The sequence below is a fragment of the Lactuca serriola genome, chromosome 8 (assembly GCF_051521515.1).
Source record: "Lactuca serriola cultivar US96UC23 chromosome 8, Lser_US96UC23_V15, whole genome shotgun sequence".
NCBI classification, from domain to species: domain Eukaryota; kingdom Viridiplantae; phylum Streptophyta; class Magnoliopsida; order Asterales; family Asteraceae; genus Lactuca; species Lactuca serriola.
Window position 1 is genome coordinate 198,808,056 of NC_136415.1, and position 13,265 is coordinate 198,821,320.

Sequence of the window (13,265 nt, forward strand, 5' to 3'; positions counted from 1 at the left end):
TATATATATATATATATATATATATATATATATATATAGAGAGAGAGAGAGAGAGAGAGAACTAAGAAAGAATATGATGAGTTGAGAAATGAGTAAATGTAAACTTTAATAAGTAATCGAGTTTCAAGAAAATATACATCAATTTGTGGTGTATTTTTGTCATAATTATTATGTGTATCATTGTTAAAGATTACTCACTAAGCTCTTTATAACTTATTTTTTGGTTGATATATGTTTTACATATAACTTTATTTACGAAATAAGGATCGCAGAAGAGAGAGAGAGAGAGAGAGAGAGAGAGAGAGAGAGAGAGAGAGAGAGAGAGAGAGAGAGAGAGAGAGAGAGAGAGAGAGAGAGTGAGTGTGTGTGTGTGAGAGTAATAAAAAGCTTGGAGCTACAATACACATATAATTTTTGTGTTAATTACACATTTTTTAATCATATGTTACCCAATTTTTACCCTCTTTCTTTTATTAAATTTCAATGTATCATTTTTATTAAATCTTAATTTATCATTTTGGTTTTAATCAAACATTTCTTAACAAAAAAAAATTGAAAGGAAACCAAAAAACCAAAAAATTACCAAACTGAACAAAAAAAAAGCACACACAAAGACCATGCGGCCAGACCCAAAAAGACCCAGACCGGTCCTAAAAAAACTAGACCAAAAATGACCGGTTCAAAAAAGACCAGATCGAGACCATTTAGGAGTAGTCAGATTAATATCGGACCTTTTGGAGACATGCTTTAAAAGATCAGAACGTTTCGAGATCGATCGAGACAATCTTCAACCCCCAATTATATTATTTGATTTGGACCTAAAGACTACAAGACCTAAGTGGCTATCTTCTGTCTTAATTTTAAGCTTCTGGTCTTGAGCTAAAGCCCAATATCGATAACTTGTTAAATTAAATGTATTAAGTAACTTTTAGAACATAATGAACACGGACTGACACCAACAGAGAAAACCGATCAAAGATTTTCTCCATTTCTCCGAACTGAAGATATTAATCAAAAGAATTAAGTAGTGGAGGATTGGAATCTGTGATCGGAAATCGTAACGATGCCGCCGAAGAAGATGGGGGTGAACAGCAAAGCGGAGGCTGCTAGGGCACGGAAGAGCGCCACCGAGGCGGAGCGTAAGGAAAAGGACGCGCGTGAGAAGGAGGAGAAATACTGGCGTGAAGCGGAGGGAGGGAAGTCACGTGCGGCGAAGAAACGAGAAGAGGAGTCGGAGAAGAAAGCCGAGGCTGCTGCTCGGAAGGCGGAGGTGCGGCGGTTGGCTGAGATTGAGGAGAAAGAGCTCGAGAAGTCTCTTAAGAAGGTGGATAAGAAAGCGACTAGGGTTTCGATACCGGTGCCGAAGGTGACCGAGGCGGAGCTGATTCGGCGGAAGGAGGAGGAGCAGGCGCAGATCTTGAAGAAGGCGGAGGAGGAAAAACGAAAGCAGAGTCGGACGGCGAAGGAGGAGGAGTATGAGAAAATGGTGCTTGTTGAGAATACTAATCGAGATGATACAGTGATCGAGGCTAGGTCAGTGGAGGAAGCGATTGCACAGATGTCGGTTGCGGATAGCTTGCCTGTGGATAAACATCCTGAGAAAAGGCTTAAAGCTTCGTTTAAGGTGCGCTTTTGGTTCTCAATTCATTAGTGACAATGGATAACATCTACAGATTACAGTTCTGATTGTTCGATTATTGGGTGCTTGATTGTTTGAGAAGTTTTGTTTTTGTTGTGAGAATGCTGAAGTAAAAAGATTGACAATCATTTGAATTTGGCTACATATATGTTTGTTAATACTTAATACATCATAAACCTGCCTATAGCCCTATATTAGAACTAAAAGGTTGAATTTTATGATGTTATTTGATCTTTCTCAAGTGTTGAATCATTGAAATTTGCAGGCTTTTGAAGAAGCTGAGCTTCCCAATCTGAAAGCTGAAAAGCCTGGCCTAACTCACACTCAGTATAAGGACATGATATGGAAGCTATGGAAAAAATCTCCTGATAATCCACTTAACCAGGTATCTATATCAACATAACATTGTAAACTCATTGTAATTAGACTATTTACTAAATATTTAGTTTTAAAATTACTAATCTGTCTTTGAATTCCATATAGATCTTTGTTTTTCTAATAGCAGATAAGATTAGGTTTGTTAAGTAAGAAGTAAGAACTCTTTTAATGTTAAAGATTGCAATAGGGTAATAACATATCAGCATAAAGAATACCTAAAAGTATGAAGAAATTAATTAAGAAGATTTCAGAAACAAGAACTCTTTTCTATCGTTTTTTGCAAAAGACATAAATGCCCTTCTCATCTTAGTCATAAAAAAAACCCTAGAAAGCTTGTTAGGGAAAATAGAAAAAGTCTTTGCTAATGGAAACTCAAAAAATATCAGAAATGTCCTTAGTTTTCGTATGTATATTTTCATACATAGATATAGATACAACATATTATTTCATATTTATAAATTATAATTATATATTATGTATTTTTTTAGGTTGCAGAGAAATAGGTCGCTCAATTTCAACCGTGATGCATTATATATTCCTAATAGAGAGAGAGAGAGAGAGAGAGGTTGTGGTTTCATGTATAGAGGTGATCATTTGTGTATAAGGTAACACCTAATTTGGAGGTTTTTTTGCCCCTTTTTGTGCTCCCTTATGCATTTGTGATTGTTGTTCTAAAGTTTAAACACTGGTATGATCTTGTATGAACTTTGAACTCATATTTCTCTTCTTTTAATCAAAGTAATAATAATTTCCTTTGTCCATCTTTAAACAATTTTTGTGTACTTGTAGTAGTTGTTTGTTTAATGTGGTTGATGATCGATCAATCAAACATGAGAAAGTATACACAAATAACTCATGTGACACGTGACACAACATGAAAAGGATATGTTTTTATCTGTGTTAGATGCGAATTTAATACAAAATAGAAATTGTTTATTACATTTCCAAAATAAAAAGGAATAACAAAGACTAAACTCGAGAAGCTATGGTGAAAGCTATCTAAAAACATTTGCTACAAATCGCACCAAAATCCACATATATAAGGAACTAAGTTCTGAAAGCTTTATGAATATCAAAGACTAAAATCAAATTCGGAGTTCAAACAGAAAAAGGAAAAAGAAACATACCATGGTGTTAGAAGCCATAAATTCTGAAGAGACAAAGGTGGTGAGACTAGACAAGATTGGAGTGAAGTGAAGCGTGACTATGGGGGTGTTTGGCTTAGCTTTTTAGAGGCCAAAAGATCTTTTTGGAAAAGTTATAAAAAGTCAGGTTTTCCTGACTTTTCCAAAAAGTTGATTTTCCCTCTTTGCAAAATTCAAAAGTAGCTTTTAGAAGTCTTTTGCTAAACATCTTTTGACTATCATCTTTTTCTAAAAGAACTTTTGGCCATTCAAAAGCTAAGCCTATGTAGCATAAGTTGGTGAGACTTGAGAGCGAATCTAGATTCTAATGAAAGGCGGGACAAGTAGGATAAGGGCATTAGGTGATTATTAGCCGACTAGGGTTAAAATTTCAATAGATAAAAGTTTGTGTTTTAATTTCATTAAATTATATGTGTATATAAGGGGGTGTTTCGGATTACTTTTTAAGCCTAAAAGTTTTTTTTTTGTAAAAGTTCTTTTGAGGAAACAAAAACCAAAAGTGGGTTTTAAAAAGTGTTTGGGTAGTATTTTTTTTGACTTTTGAGTGTGATTTAGCTTTAAAAGTCCGAAAATTACAAAAAGTCATGACTTTTGAAAACTTATTTTTTTCTTCTTTACAAAAAGTTATTTTGAAAAGAACCTTTGCATCTTCCAAATATCTTTATAACTTTTTAGACAAGTTAAAAGACAAAAGTCATTTAAAAAGTATTCCCAAACACCCTCTAAATGTTGCGAGTCACATGAATTTAATTTGTGTCATATATGTGTTTAAACAAGTAATTTATGTATGACCTTCATTTAAGACACAAAACACAAACTTAAAATGCATATGGACACGAATAAACACAAACCTGGAATCAAGTTCTTCATTAAAATCATCGAGCATCTGCCACATACTTGGAATCGAGTTCTTCAACGCAATTAAATCATTTTGGAATCTAGTTTCATTAAAATCATCGAGCATCTACCCCATAAACTGAATTCTTTAAGCTGTCCACTTGTCCTTGAAGGGCATAAATGTTTGCTAAAGCCATATCAAAATCAAGTCCCACGACCACACAACTACCAGAAAAATGTTAACTTTTAATGATTTGTTTATGCTCGAAGAAAAGTGTTAACTTTTGATGATTTGTATATGCTTGAAAGTAGTTCGGATTCCATATAATGAATAACCCTGTTGATCCATGGTTGCATCCATAAATGCAAAATAGTTTTGCATAAGATGACATAAATATCTTATGAACTTTTTGCGGTTGGTCCTTTTAATCCCTAAACTATTTGTGTGGCTTTGTGAGTGAAACAACAAGAACTGAAGTATAGAATTAGCATAATAAATTGAGAAGAAATAGTGGAATAGTTCATAAACATACATGATCTTTTATTCAAATGTGGTTCCGTCTAGGGCAGTAAGAGCATCATTAGCAGATTCATCTGAATTAAATTGAACAAACTCAAATACTTTTATCGTCCTTGGTGATCTTAATGAATCCTCCCAAATTTTCTGAAAATCTTCTCCAATTTAGCATCTATGACGAACAGATCAAGATTCTTCATGAACAAGTTTGCTACTCCAGTTTTTCTCGTAAGTGGATCTTGTTGACACCACATTAGCCTTATGGGTTTTCTTCTCAACTCAAAGTGATTTAATCGCAATAACGCCACCGTCGTTAAATTGCGTTATTACAAAAGTAAACAAAAAAGAAAATGGACAAGCAGAAACATAAACAAATCGAATTTATATAAATCAAAGATTCATAAATAAAAATACATACTTGAATGTTGATGTATACAACAGAAAACAAAAACTCGAAATTGTAGATTGAGGCCTGCAGTTACAGTGTCCTAAGACAGAAATTTCCCTGGTAGGGATCTGTCTAGAGGATACAACAATCAACCAAGATCTTTTCTTGATTCTGACGAAATTTACTATGTTCCCTTCATTGAATGTGGAATACAAAATTATATGAGGAATTTTTGTGGTTTTTCTGAACCCGAAATCTGGTTTTTGGTGATCTATTTATAGATATACATTGATTGTTTTTCCCTCCAAAAACTGCTAACCAAAAATAACTGTCAAGACAGTTAAAACGAATTTAACAGATTTTTAATAAAAAAAGTCAAAGTCGGAATTAATATATAAAAATAATTTAATTAGCCCAATCACCAAATCCAACCCAATCCCTTTAGTCCAAGCATTTGATCTAATTAGTAAACAACTAGTATGAGGCTTTTTAAGGGAGTATAAGTTTCATCTATCTTCCAATGTGGGACAAGTCCCATAGAGAAAGTTTACCATTTAACAAAGTTCAACAATACCCCACATTTTCTATTCAAACTCCAAGAATACCCCACATTTGGATAGAAAATAAGAGAACTTTGATATTCAAATAAGGGAAGTAAGATATAACATGCATCTGAATAGGTGTTGTAAAACTTGAACCTTTCATAGTGAGTACTACTTGGATCTACTTTGTGGATAGTGAACTAGAGTCTTGAACTAACCACTTTTTATGGTAGAATAAAAAACAAGAAGTATCACACATGTCCTATCTAAGCATAGATCATTTCTTACCGTTGTGTTCATTTCGTTCGTGAACAATCATTTCTTCATGAGACTTTTAGAGAGCTTAGCCATATTAGCTCCCAAAGATGCGACCTCACATCCATCTCACATAGGTAATGCTAATCTGGAACAATTCGTACTATTCCACTATAAAAGCTATCAACATTATTAAGAATAAATATTCATCCCTATATCATCAACAGAAAAACACAAAATAATTATCATAGGAGTGTGCATACCTTTATGTTAGTGCTTCTTTGAGTCTTTCCCAACTAGTCCTATTGAACCTAGACCATGGGATTTCCAATGTTGCTAGGTTAGGTTTCCGCCATGTGGTGACTCATTGTGTTGGCTTTAAGCCCATTCCCCTCGATGTGAAGAGAACTTGCTCTCTACTAAGGCCTTTTGTCAAAGGATCAACTATATTTTCCTTTGACTTTATGTAACTAATGGAAATGATTCCATTCTTCAACAAGTCTCTTATTGTAATATGTCTGCGCCTAATATGTCGTGACTTGCCATTGTATATCTGACGTTGTGCTCTAGTAAGAGCAGCCATGCTATCACAATTTATGCCAATGGCAGTAACAGGTTGAGGCCACAGAGGAATACTTTCTAGGAAGCTTTTGAGCCATTCAGCTTCTTCAACAACTTTATCTAAAGCAACAAACTCTGATTCCATTGTAGAACGAGTATTCACAATTTGCTTAGATGATTTCCAAGAGATAGCAGCTCCAACAAGTGTAAACACATATCCACTTGTGGATTTTGCCTCAGAAGTATTGGAAATCCAGTTTGCATCACAATATCCTTCTAGTACAGGAGGATACCTCGTGTAATGCAATCCATAATTCATTGTATGCTTTAAATATCTAAGCACTCTTACTAATGCATACCAATGATCTTTCCTAGGATTGTGGGAGTAACGACTCAATCTACTTCCACTATAAGCCAAGTCCGATCTAGTACAATTTATAATATACATTAACCTACCAAGAACTTGAGTATAGTCTAACTGAGCTACACTATCACCTTTATTCTTCTTAGGATGACTTGAAGGATCAAAGGGGGTGACTACCGGCTTGTCATCATAGTGTCCAAACTTCTTAAGTACATTTTCAATATAATAGGACTGAGTAAGAGTATAACCATCTGGTCTTCTTTGAACTCTTACACCAATGATCACATCTACTACTCCCAAGTCCTACATGGAAAAGGAGGAGTGTAGCATTTTCTTGGTTTGATTGATCACATCCAAATTAGTACCCATTATAAGCATATCATCCACATGCAAGCATATGATGACACAAACACTCTTGTATTGTTTGACATAAACACATTTATCACATTCATTAATTCTAAATCCAGTAGAGACTAGAGAGTAATGTGTTGTCAAATTTCTCATGCTATTGCTTTGGAGCATGTTTTAGTCCATAAAGTGATCTAACTGACTTAAAGGCTTGGTTTTCTTGACCTTTAACCACAAACCCTTTAGGTTGATTGTGACAACCCGATATTTCAAGTCAATGTAATGACCTAAGTCAAGTATTGTAATCTATTTTGAATTAATAAATAAATAAAAATAGCGTCAGAAATGAAATGTTCAAAAGTCTCAATTGGGATACATAAAATGATAGCTATCGTGTCAAGGTTTTCAAAAATATAAAGAACACTCAAATCCGAGTTATAACAAAGAAGTTATGACCAATCAAAGATCTGTGTCAAAACCGGGAAAACAATGTTAAGCATAAAATGCGGAATTCCAATAAAATACTTTTTAGCCTTAGGTATCTAAATGAAAGTTGTAGATATCATTAAACCGTAAACATACATAAAAAGAACGTCCAAAACTGACTTCGTATGAGGAAGTTATGATTTTTTGAAGTTTTGGATATAACGGTAGACAGCTAAAAACTTGAAATAAAGATCTAGCGATATTTACCCGACACAACCTAAACGAAAATTGAAGATCTCGACAATAGTAGTACAGCGGTAAAAAGACAAACGAAAAGGAACGTCGGATGAAGAAGTTATGAATTTTTAACGGACTTTTCATGTCCCGGCCTGTTAAAAATTTAATATTAAAAATAAAGTCAAAATTAACCAATGGAGTCTAAATGAGAGTTGTAGAGTATATTCTCACCAACGCGTGGATATAAAGAACGTCAAAAACGGAGCTCGTATGCGGAAGTTACGGATTTTTAAAGATCTGATTGGCCACGTCGCCCCTCTAGTCGCATAGCCAATCACTTCTGAAGCTTGGTCCTCGATGATGCAAGACTTCTCAAAGAACGCGCTGCATACAAAGGAATGCCCTGCGCTCCGGAATGCCCCGCGTTCTCAGCAGGAACGCCCCACGTACGAGGGTCAGTTACCCCTATATAAAGGGTGCGAGGCTTCCGAATTATTTTGCCAATTCACAACCTTTCTCCCATATTTTCTCACTCTAGCGCATCCCGAAACTATCCCGATGCCCCGGTTATGTATCCAAGATCCGACGAAGGTCCGAAGGTCGGAAACTCCCGAGAAATTTTCCACTTTCCGGTCAAAGTGCTGCCCGAGAAAAGTCTTGTTTTCTTCAAATCATCACACTTACCAGGTGAGTTCATACCCCTATATTTTCACGTTTTTACTATATTTTAGGGGGGGGGGGGGGAATACAAGTGAAACACAAGAAAAACTTATGTTAAAATGCAAATCGTTACATACGGTTTCTAATGCTTTATCTACATTTTGTGTTTAAGTGTTAAATAAGTAAAATAACGTTATTACAAATGTTATACTTTACATACAAAGTTGGTAATACACTAAGGTTTATCATTCAAATGAAACACACTTTTGAAAAACTATAATAGGTATAGTTTACGAGATATTCATGATATTTTACACTCTATGAACACTATAGAAAGGAAATAGTTACATTTACAAGAAAAATTGACTTTTCATACGTATATCTATTTGATACAGACTTTTGTGAGACATTTAACTTCATGTACTTTCAAGTACGCATTTCAAGTCCTATGTTATAAACCATAATCTCCTGTAGGGAGAGCGTGATACTTGTGTATAGATCTATACGGGATTGACAATCTCGCACCTAAACTGTTAGCTACAGTTGGACCGGCAGGTCTGGGGTGACAAACGTCATATCATTCCAACGCCTGAAGAACGTTGTGACAGGCAGTCTGGGTCAATAGTACGGTTATAAAACTCACATGAAGTTTTAAAACATATTATTTACGGGGCTATCAAACGCCTTACTGATTATATATACATATATAAATCTACTTATACTATTTTAGGTATGGAAAATACTTATGCATTCCGATTTTTGAAACTTTTAAAAACTACCATTCATTTATAGAAAATATTGGATTTTCTGGAAACAAACTCGATTACTTTACACAAAAAGGCATATCATTCTTATACAAAAACGCTTATGAACTCACCAACTTAATTTTTGACACTTTTTTCAAAACTACTTGTATTTCTTAGAGGGATTCAGTAATACAGGTAAATCACAGCTTTTGGGAATGGAACGCTAAGGCGTCAAATTTCAAACTTATTATATCATCATAATGTAATTTCTTTTGAAACATGTATTACAATCAACAATGTAACTTTTTAAATTATATTTATGATGGTTGTGTTTGCTTTCTTTACGATTTACTCAACTGTTATGATACTACATGAAGTCATCTGCTCTCGAACGATTCCGCCGTTCTGGTTTGGGCGTGTGGCAGATTGGTATCAAAGCATTGTTTATAGTGAACTAAGTATATCAAACCACATAAGATATAAAAACTATAAATGTAAAGGGACTAAAACTCTTTGACAAAACGCTTTCACATCAACCATACTTCACTAAATTAAAATGTTAGTTTTCATAAATGTACAAATACATGCATGCAACAGTTTAATGTCATAGTTAGAACTATACAAAAGTATTAAGACAATTTGGAGTAGTTGTATATCCGAGATATGACCAACGTGTGTCGGGGAATAGTTGTAGTGAGCAACAAGTCAAAAACTTACCAAAGTAACACTAGAATCAAACCTACAAATTTAAATACTATAGGAGTATTTATGACACAATAAAAACTATAACAAGCGAGTAAACCCCGACATTTCGTTAGGACTAGGATAGTCAATTAAAATAAAAATTAAGCTTATTAAAACTAAAAACCTTCACTGATAGGGCTATAATTGCAAAGTGCATACTTTAAGGTTACACATGAGTGAGGTTGCATGGGCTTAGGATTTATGATTTCACTTTAGGCTCTTTTCCTTGTTTGGATGTGGGCTTGGAGTGAAGCTACTTATCCAACGGTCCATTCAACCTCGATTGTATGTAATTCGTATACACTAGGTAATTATAGGAGGACTCGGTGTAGGTCTTATCATAGAATTTTCTCCTTACACTCAAATTCTATATATAATTCTCTTATCTCTATTCTCGATCAGACAAAATGGTAGGATTTCATATCCCCGAGGATCCCTACTACCCAAACCAGGGCAATGGAGGTTGGATTGAGGAGGATCCAAAAGAGGATCCCGAAGAAGAGGAAGAGGAAGCGGATGATGAGGGCACTGACTCAGAACCTGAGGTCTACAATCCTCCCCAGAAGGCACCAAACCCCCGGATGGAACTTTCAGGGTCCGGCGCCCCTCTGGGCTGTAGATCTGAAACGATGGAGCAAGGAACAAGGATAACGTCCACCCTGCGGCATGGGACAAGGCTTTTATAACCTCAGTAATGGAGGTTCGGCTGACAGAGCACTCCCTGTCATGGTTCGTTGCATCGCCAATCAAGGCAAGCAAGCAAGGGTAAATGCCAACCAAATCATGGACGTTGATGCCACTACCCAAATCACGACGGTACGTCTTCGTCGCCTGGACGAAGAACATGATCGAACAATAGAGCACACATTTTCCCTTCAGAAGGACATTACCGCTGCTAGAGCCGAGGTAAGGGAGTTCCGGAAAAACGAAGCCGCAATGGAGAGGCGCATCATCGAGGCTGAACGTCAAGTAGCTCGAGCTCAAACTACCACAACAACATAGCATGGCCCGCAGCGTACCACCCGCTCGGAGTAGATCGTGTACTCCTTGTGCTATATATAGACTTATCGAGTGAGTGTTAGTGCTACTCTTTCCTTTATGTATGTAAACCTGACGAATTGTGAGTACACAATTCGAGGGTCTGAATGCTGTCAAATTTTCCCATTTTCATTGATGTACTCTAGACCTGTGTTAAGGTTAAATTTTCCTGATCGATGTATCGAATATTAATATCAATGAGGTTGACACGCATTTATTATTTCATTGGGTATTTCATTAAGTTCTTAAAATACTAAGGAGATCATATACTTATTATTGTAAGTTTCCATTTCACAATTAACTTACAAATTCGGTAATGTTTGGAACGTCAACCATATAATACTAAGACCTTCCATAATCATTTCTGAAGACTTATCAAGAATTCGTCTATTAACTTATGGTAGAATCATGCTGCCAAGAAGGAATCCCCGATGCTTCAATACTACAGGAACTCCAACATCACCTCCACCACTACCCCAATCAATGGACAATGCTGTTTTCCAGGCTGCAGTAACAGCTGCTGTTACAGCAGCAATGGCACAAATGAGTAACAACGGGTCGGGAGGAGGAATAAATAGCTCTACTAATGGCCAACACCAAGGTCGTTTCGGGGAATGCACTTACAAGGACTTCACCAACAGCAAACCCATATCCTTTAATGGGACTGGAGAAGTTATGTCTCATTCCCAATGGATAGAGAAAACGGAAGAAATATTCGAGATCTGCTCATGCCAAGAAGGGAGAAAAGTAAAATTTGTTGCCTGTACTTTCTCCGAACAAGCCCTAACAAGGTGGAATGGTCACGTCAAGTCACTAACTCTAGTAGTGGCTAACTCTATGGGATGGGAAAACCTGAAACAAATGCTCATGCAAGAGTACTGCCCGAGAGGCGAAGTACAGAAGCTCGAACAAGAGCTTTGGGGCCTTACAATGGTAGGCTCGGACATCACAACCTATACCAATAGGTTCAGTGATTTGGCAATACTTTACCCGGGAATGTTTGCTCTAGAGAGCAAGAAGATCGAGAGATATATCTGGGGACTGTCACCCCAGATTCAAGGAAGTGTACTAGCTTCCAAGCCAGTTACTTTCGATAGTGTCAAACAGCTGGCACAGTCCCTCGTTGACCATGGTGTTTGCCAAGGATTCATGACTGCAGTTCCGAAGAGACCATAGAGAGCAACAACAACAACAACAAGAAGTTTTGGAACAAAAGGAAGGGTCAATCTTCGCAAGAACCTTCCAAGAAACAGCAGATAGTGGCAGTTCATGTCGCTACTACTCCCACCGCTGTTCCTATCACCCGTACACCAGCAAAGCAATATGCTGGAAACCTACCGAAGTGCAGCAAATGCAATTACCATCACAACGGAAATTGTCGGGTGATGCACTGTAATAACTGCAATAGGAAAGGGCACACTGCCCGTTTCTGTAAGGCACTGACACAACCGCTCACCCAAGTTCCTGGAGTCGGGGTGGGTCAGGCGTGTTATGGGTGTGGTGAAGCTGGACACTACAAGAGAGATTGCCCTAAGTCAAGGAATGTTGGCGGTGTAGGAAGAGTGCTGGCAATAGGGTAGAACGAAGCAATAGCTGATCCCATTGTGGTTACGGGTACATTTCTCCTCAATAGCGCTTATGCATGCATACTCTTTGATTGTGGTGCGGAGAGGAGTTTCGTGAGTCATGAATTCAAACACTTACTTAAACAAAACCCCTAATCACTTAATAAGATATTTACAATAGAAATGGCAAACGGTAAAACAGAAAGCACAAACGATATGTACATAGGTTGCACGCTAGATTTAAATGAACACTCGTTCCAAATTGATCTAATGTCGATCACTATAAGAAGCTTTGATGTCATCATCGGTATGGATTGGTTAAGCCTTCACCATACCGATATACTTTGTCACGAAAGGGCCATTCACCTTAATCTACCAAATGGAGAAACTCTTATCATTTATAGTGATAAATCCGGTACCAATTTACAAATCATCTCTTGCATCAAAGCCTAAAAATACCTGCGCAAAGAATACCATGCTTTCCTAGCTCACGTGGTAGATAAGGAAAAAGAAACAAAAGATATCAAAGACATTCCATAAGTCTGCGATTTCTCTGACGTTTTCCCTGAAGATCTTCCAGGAGTTCCACCATAACGTCAAATCGAGTTCAGAATCGACTTGATTCCCGGAGCTACCCCATTAGCAAAATTGTCGTACCATCTAGCCCCGACAGAGATGCAGGAATTATCCAGCCAACTAAACGAGCTACTCAATAAAGGATTCATCCGGCCGAGCTTCTCACCTTGGGGAGCACCAGTCCTATTCGTAAAGAAGAAGGATGGATCTTTTCGCATGTGCATCGACTACCGAGAACTAAACAAGCTCACAATCAAGAACCGATATCCCCTACCGCGCATAGACGATCTGTTCGACCA

At 36.8% G+C, this 13,265-nt stretch overlaps 1 protein-coding gene across 1 annotated transcript; it reads left to right on the top strand.

Annotated features, from left to right (window-relative positions):
* Positions 1 to 924: 924 nt before the first annotated feature.
* Positions 925 to 2,789, top strand: LOC145069569 (coiled-coil protein). Its single transcript, XM_079016507.1, has 3 exons — positions 925 to 1,624; positions 1,905 to 2,024; positions 2,506 to 2,789. The coding sequence occupies exons 1-3, from the start codon at positions 1,064 to 1,066 to the stop codon at positions 2,518 to 2,520; spliced, it is 696 nt and encodes a 231-aa protein (XP_078872633.1). The 5' UTR covers positions 925 to 1,063; the 3' UTR covers positions 2,521 to 2,789.
* The last annotated feature ends 10,476 nt before the right edge of the window (positions 2,790 to 13,265 follow it).

Bases quoted from the DNA above. Each gene is read 5' to 3' on its own strand.
- LOC145069569 (XM_079016507.1), top strand. From the start codon at position 1,064: ATGCCGCCGAAGAAGATGGGGGTGAACAGCAAAGCGGAGGCTGCTAGG. The intron at 1,625-1,904 runs GTGCGCTTTTGG...TGAAATTTGCAG, and splicing joins GGCTTAAAGCTTCGTTTAAG to GCTTTTGAAGAAGCTGAGCT.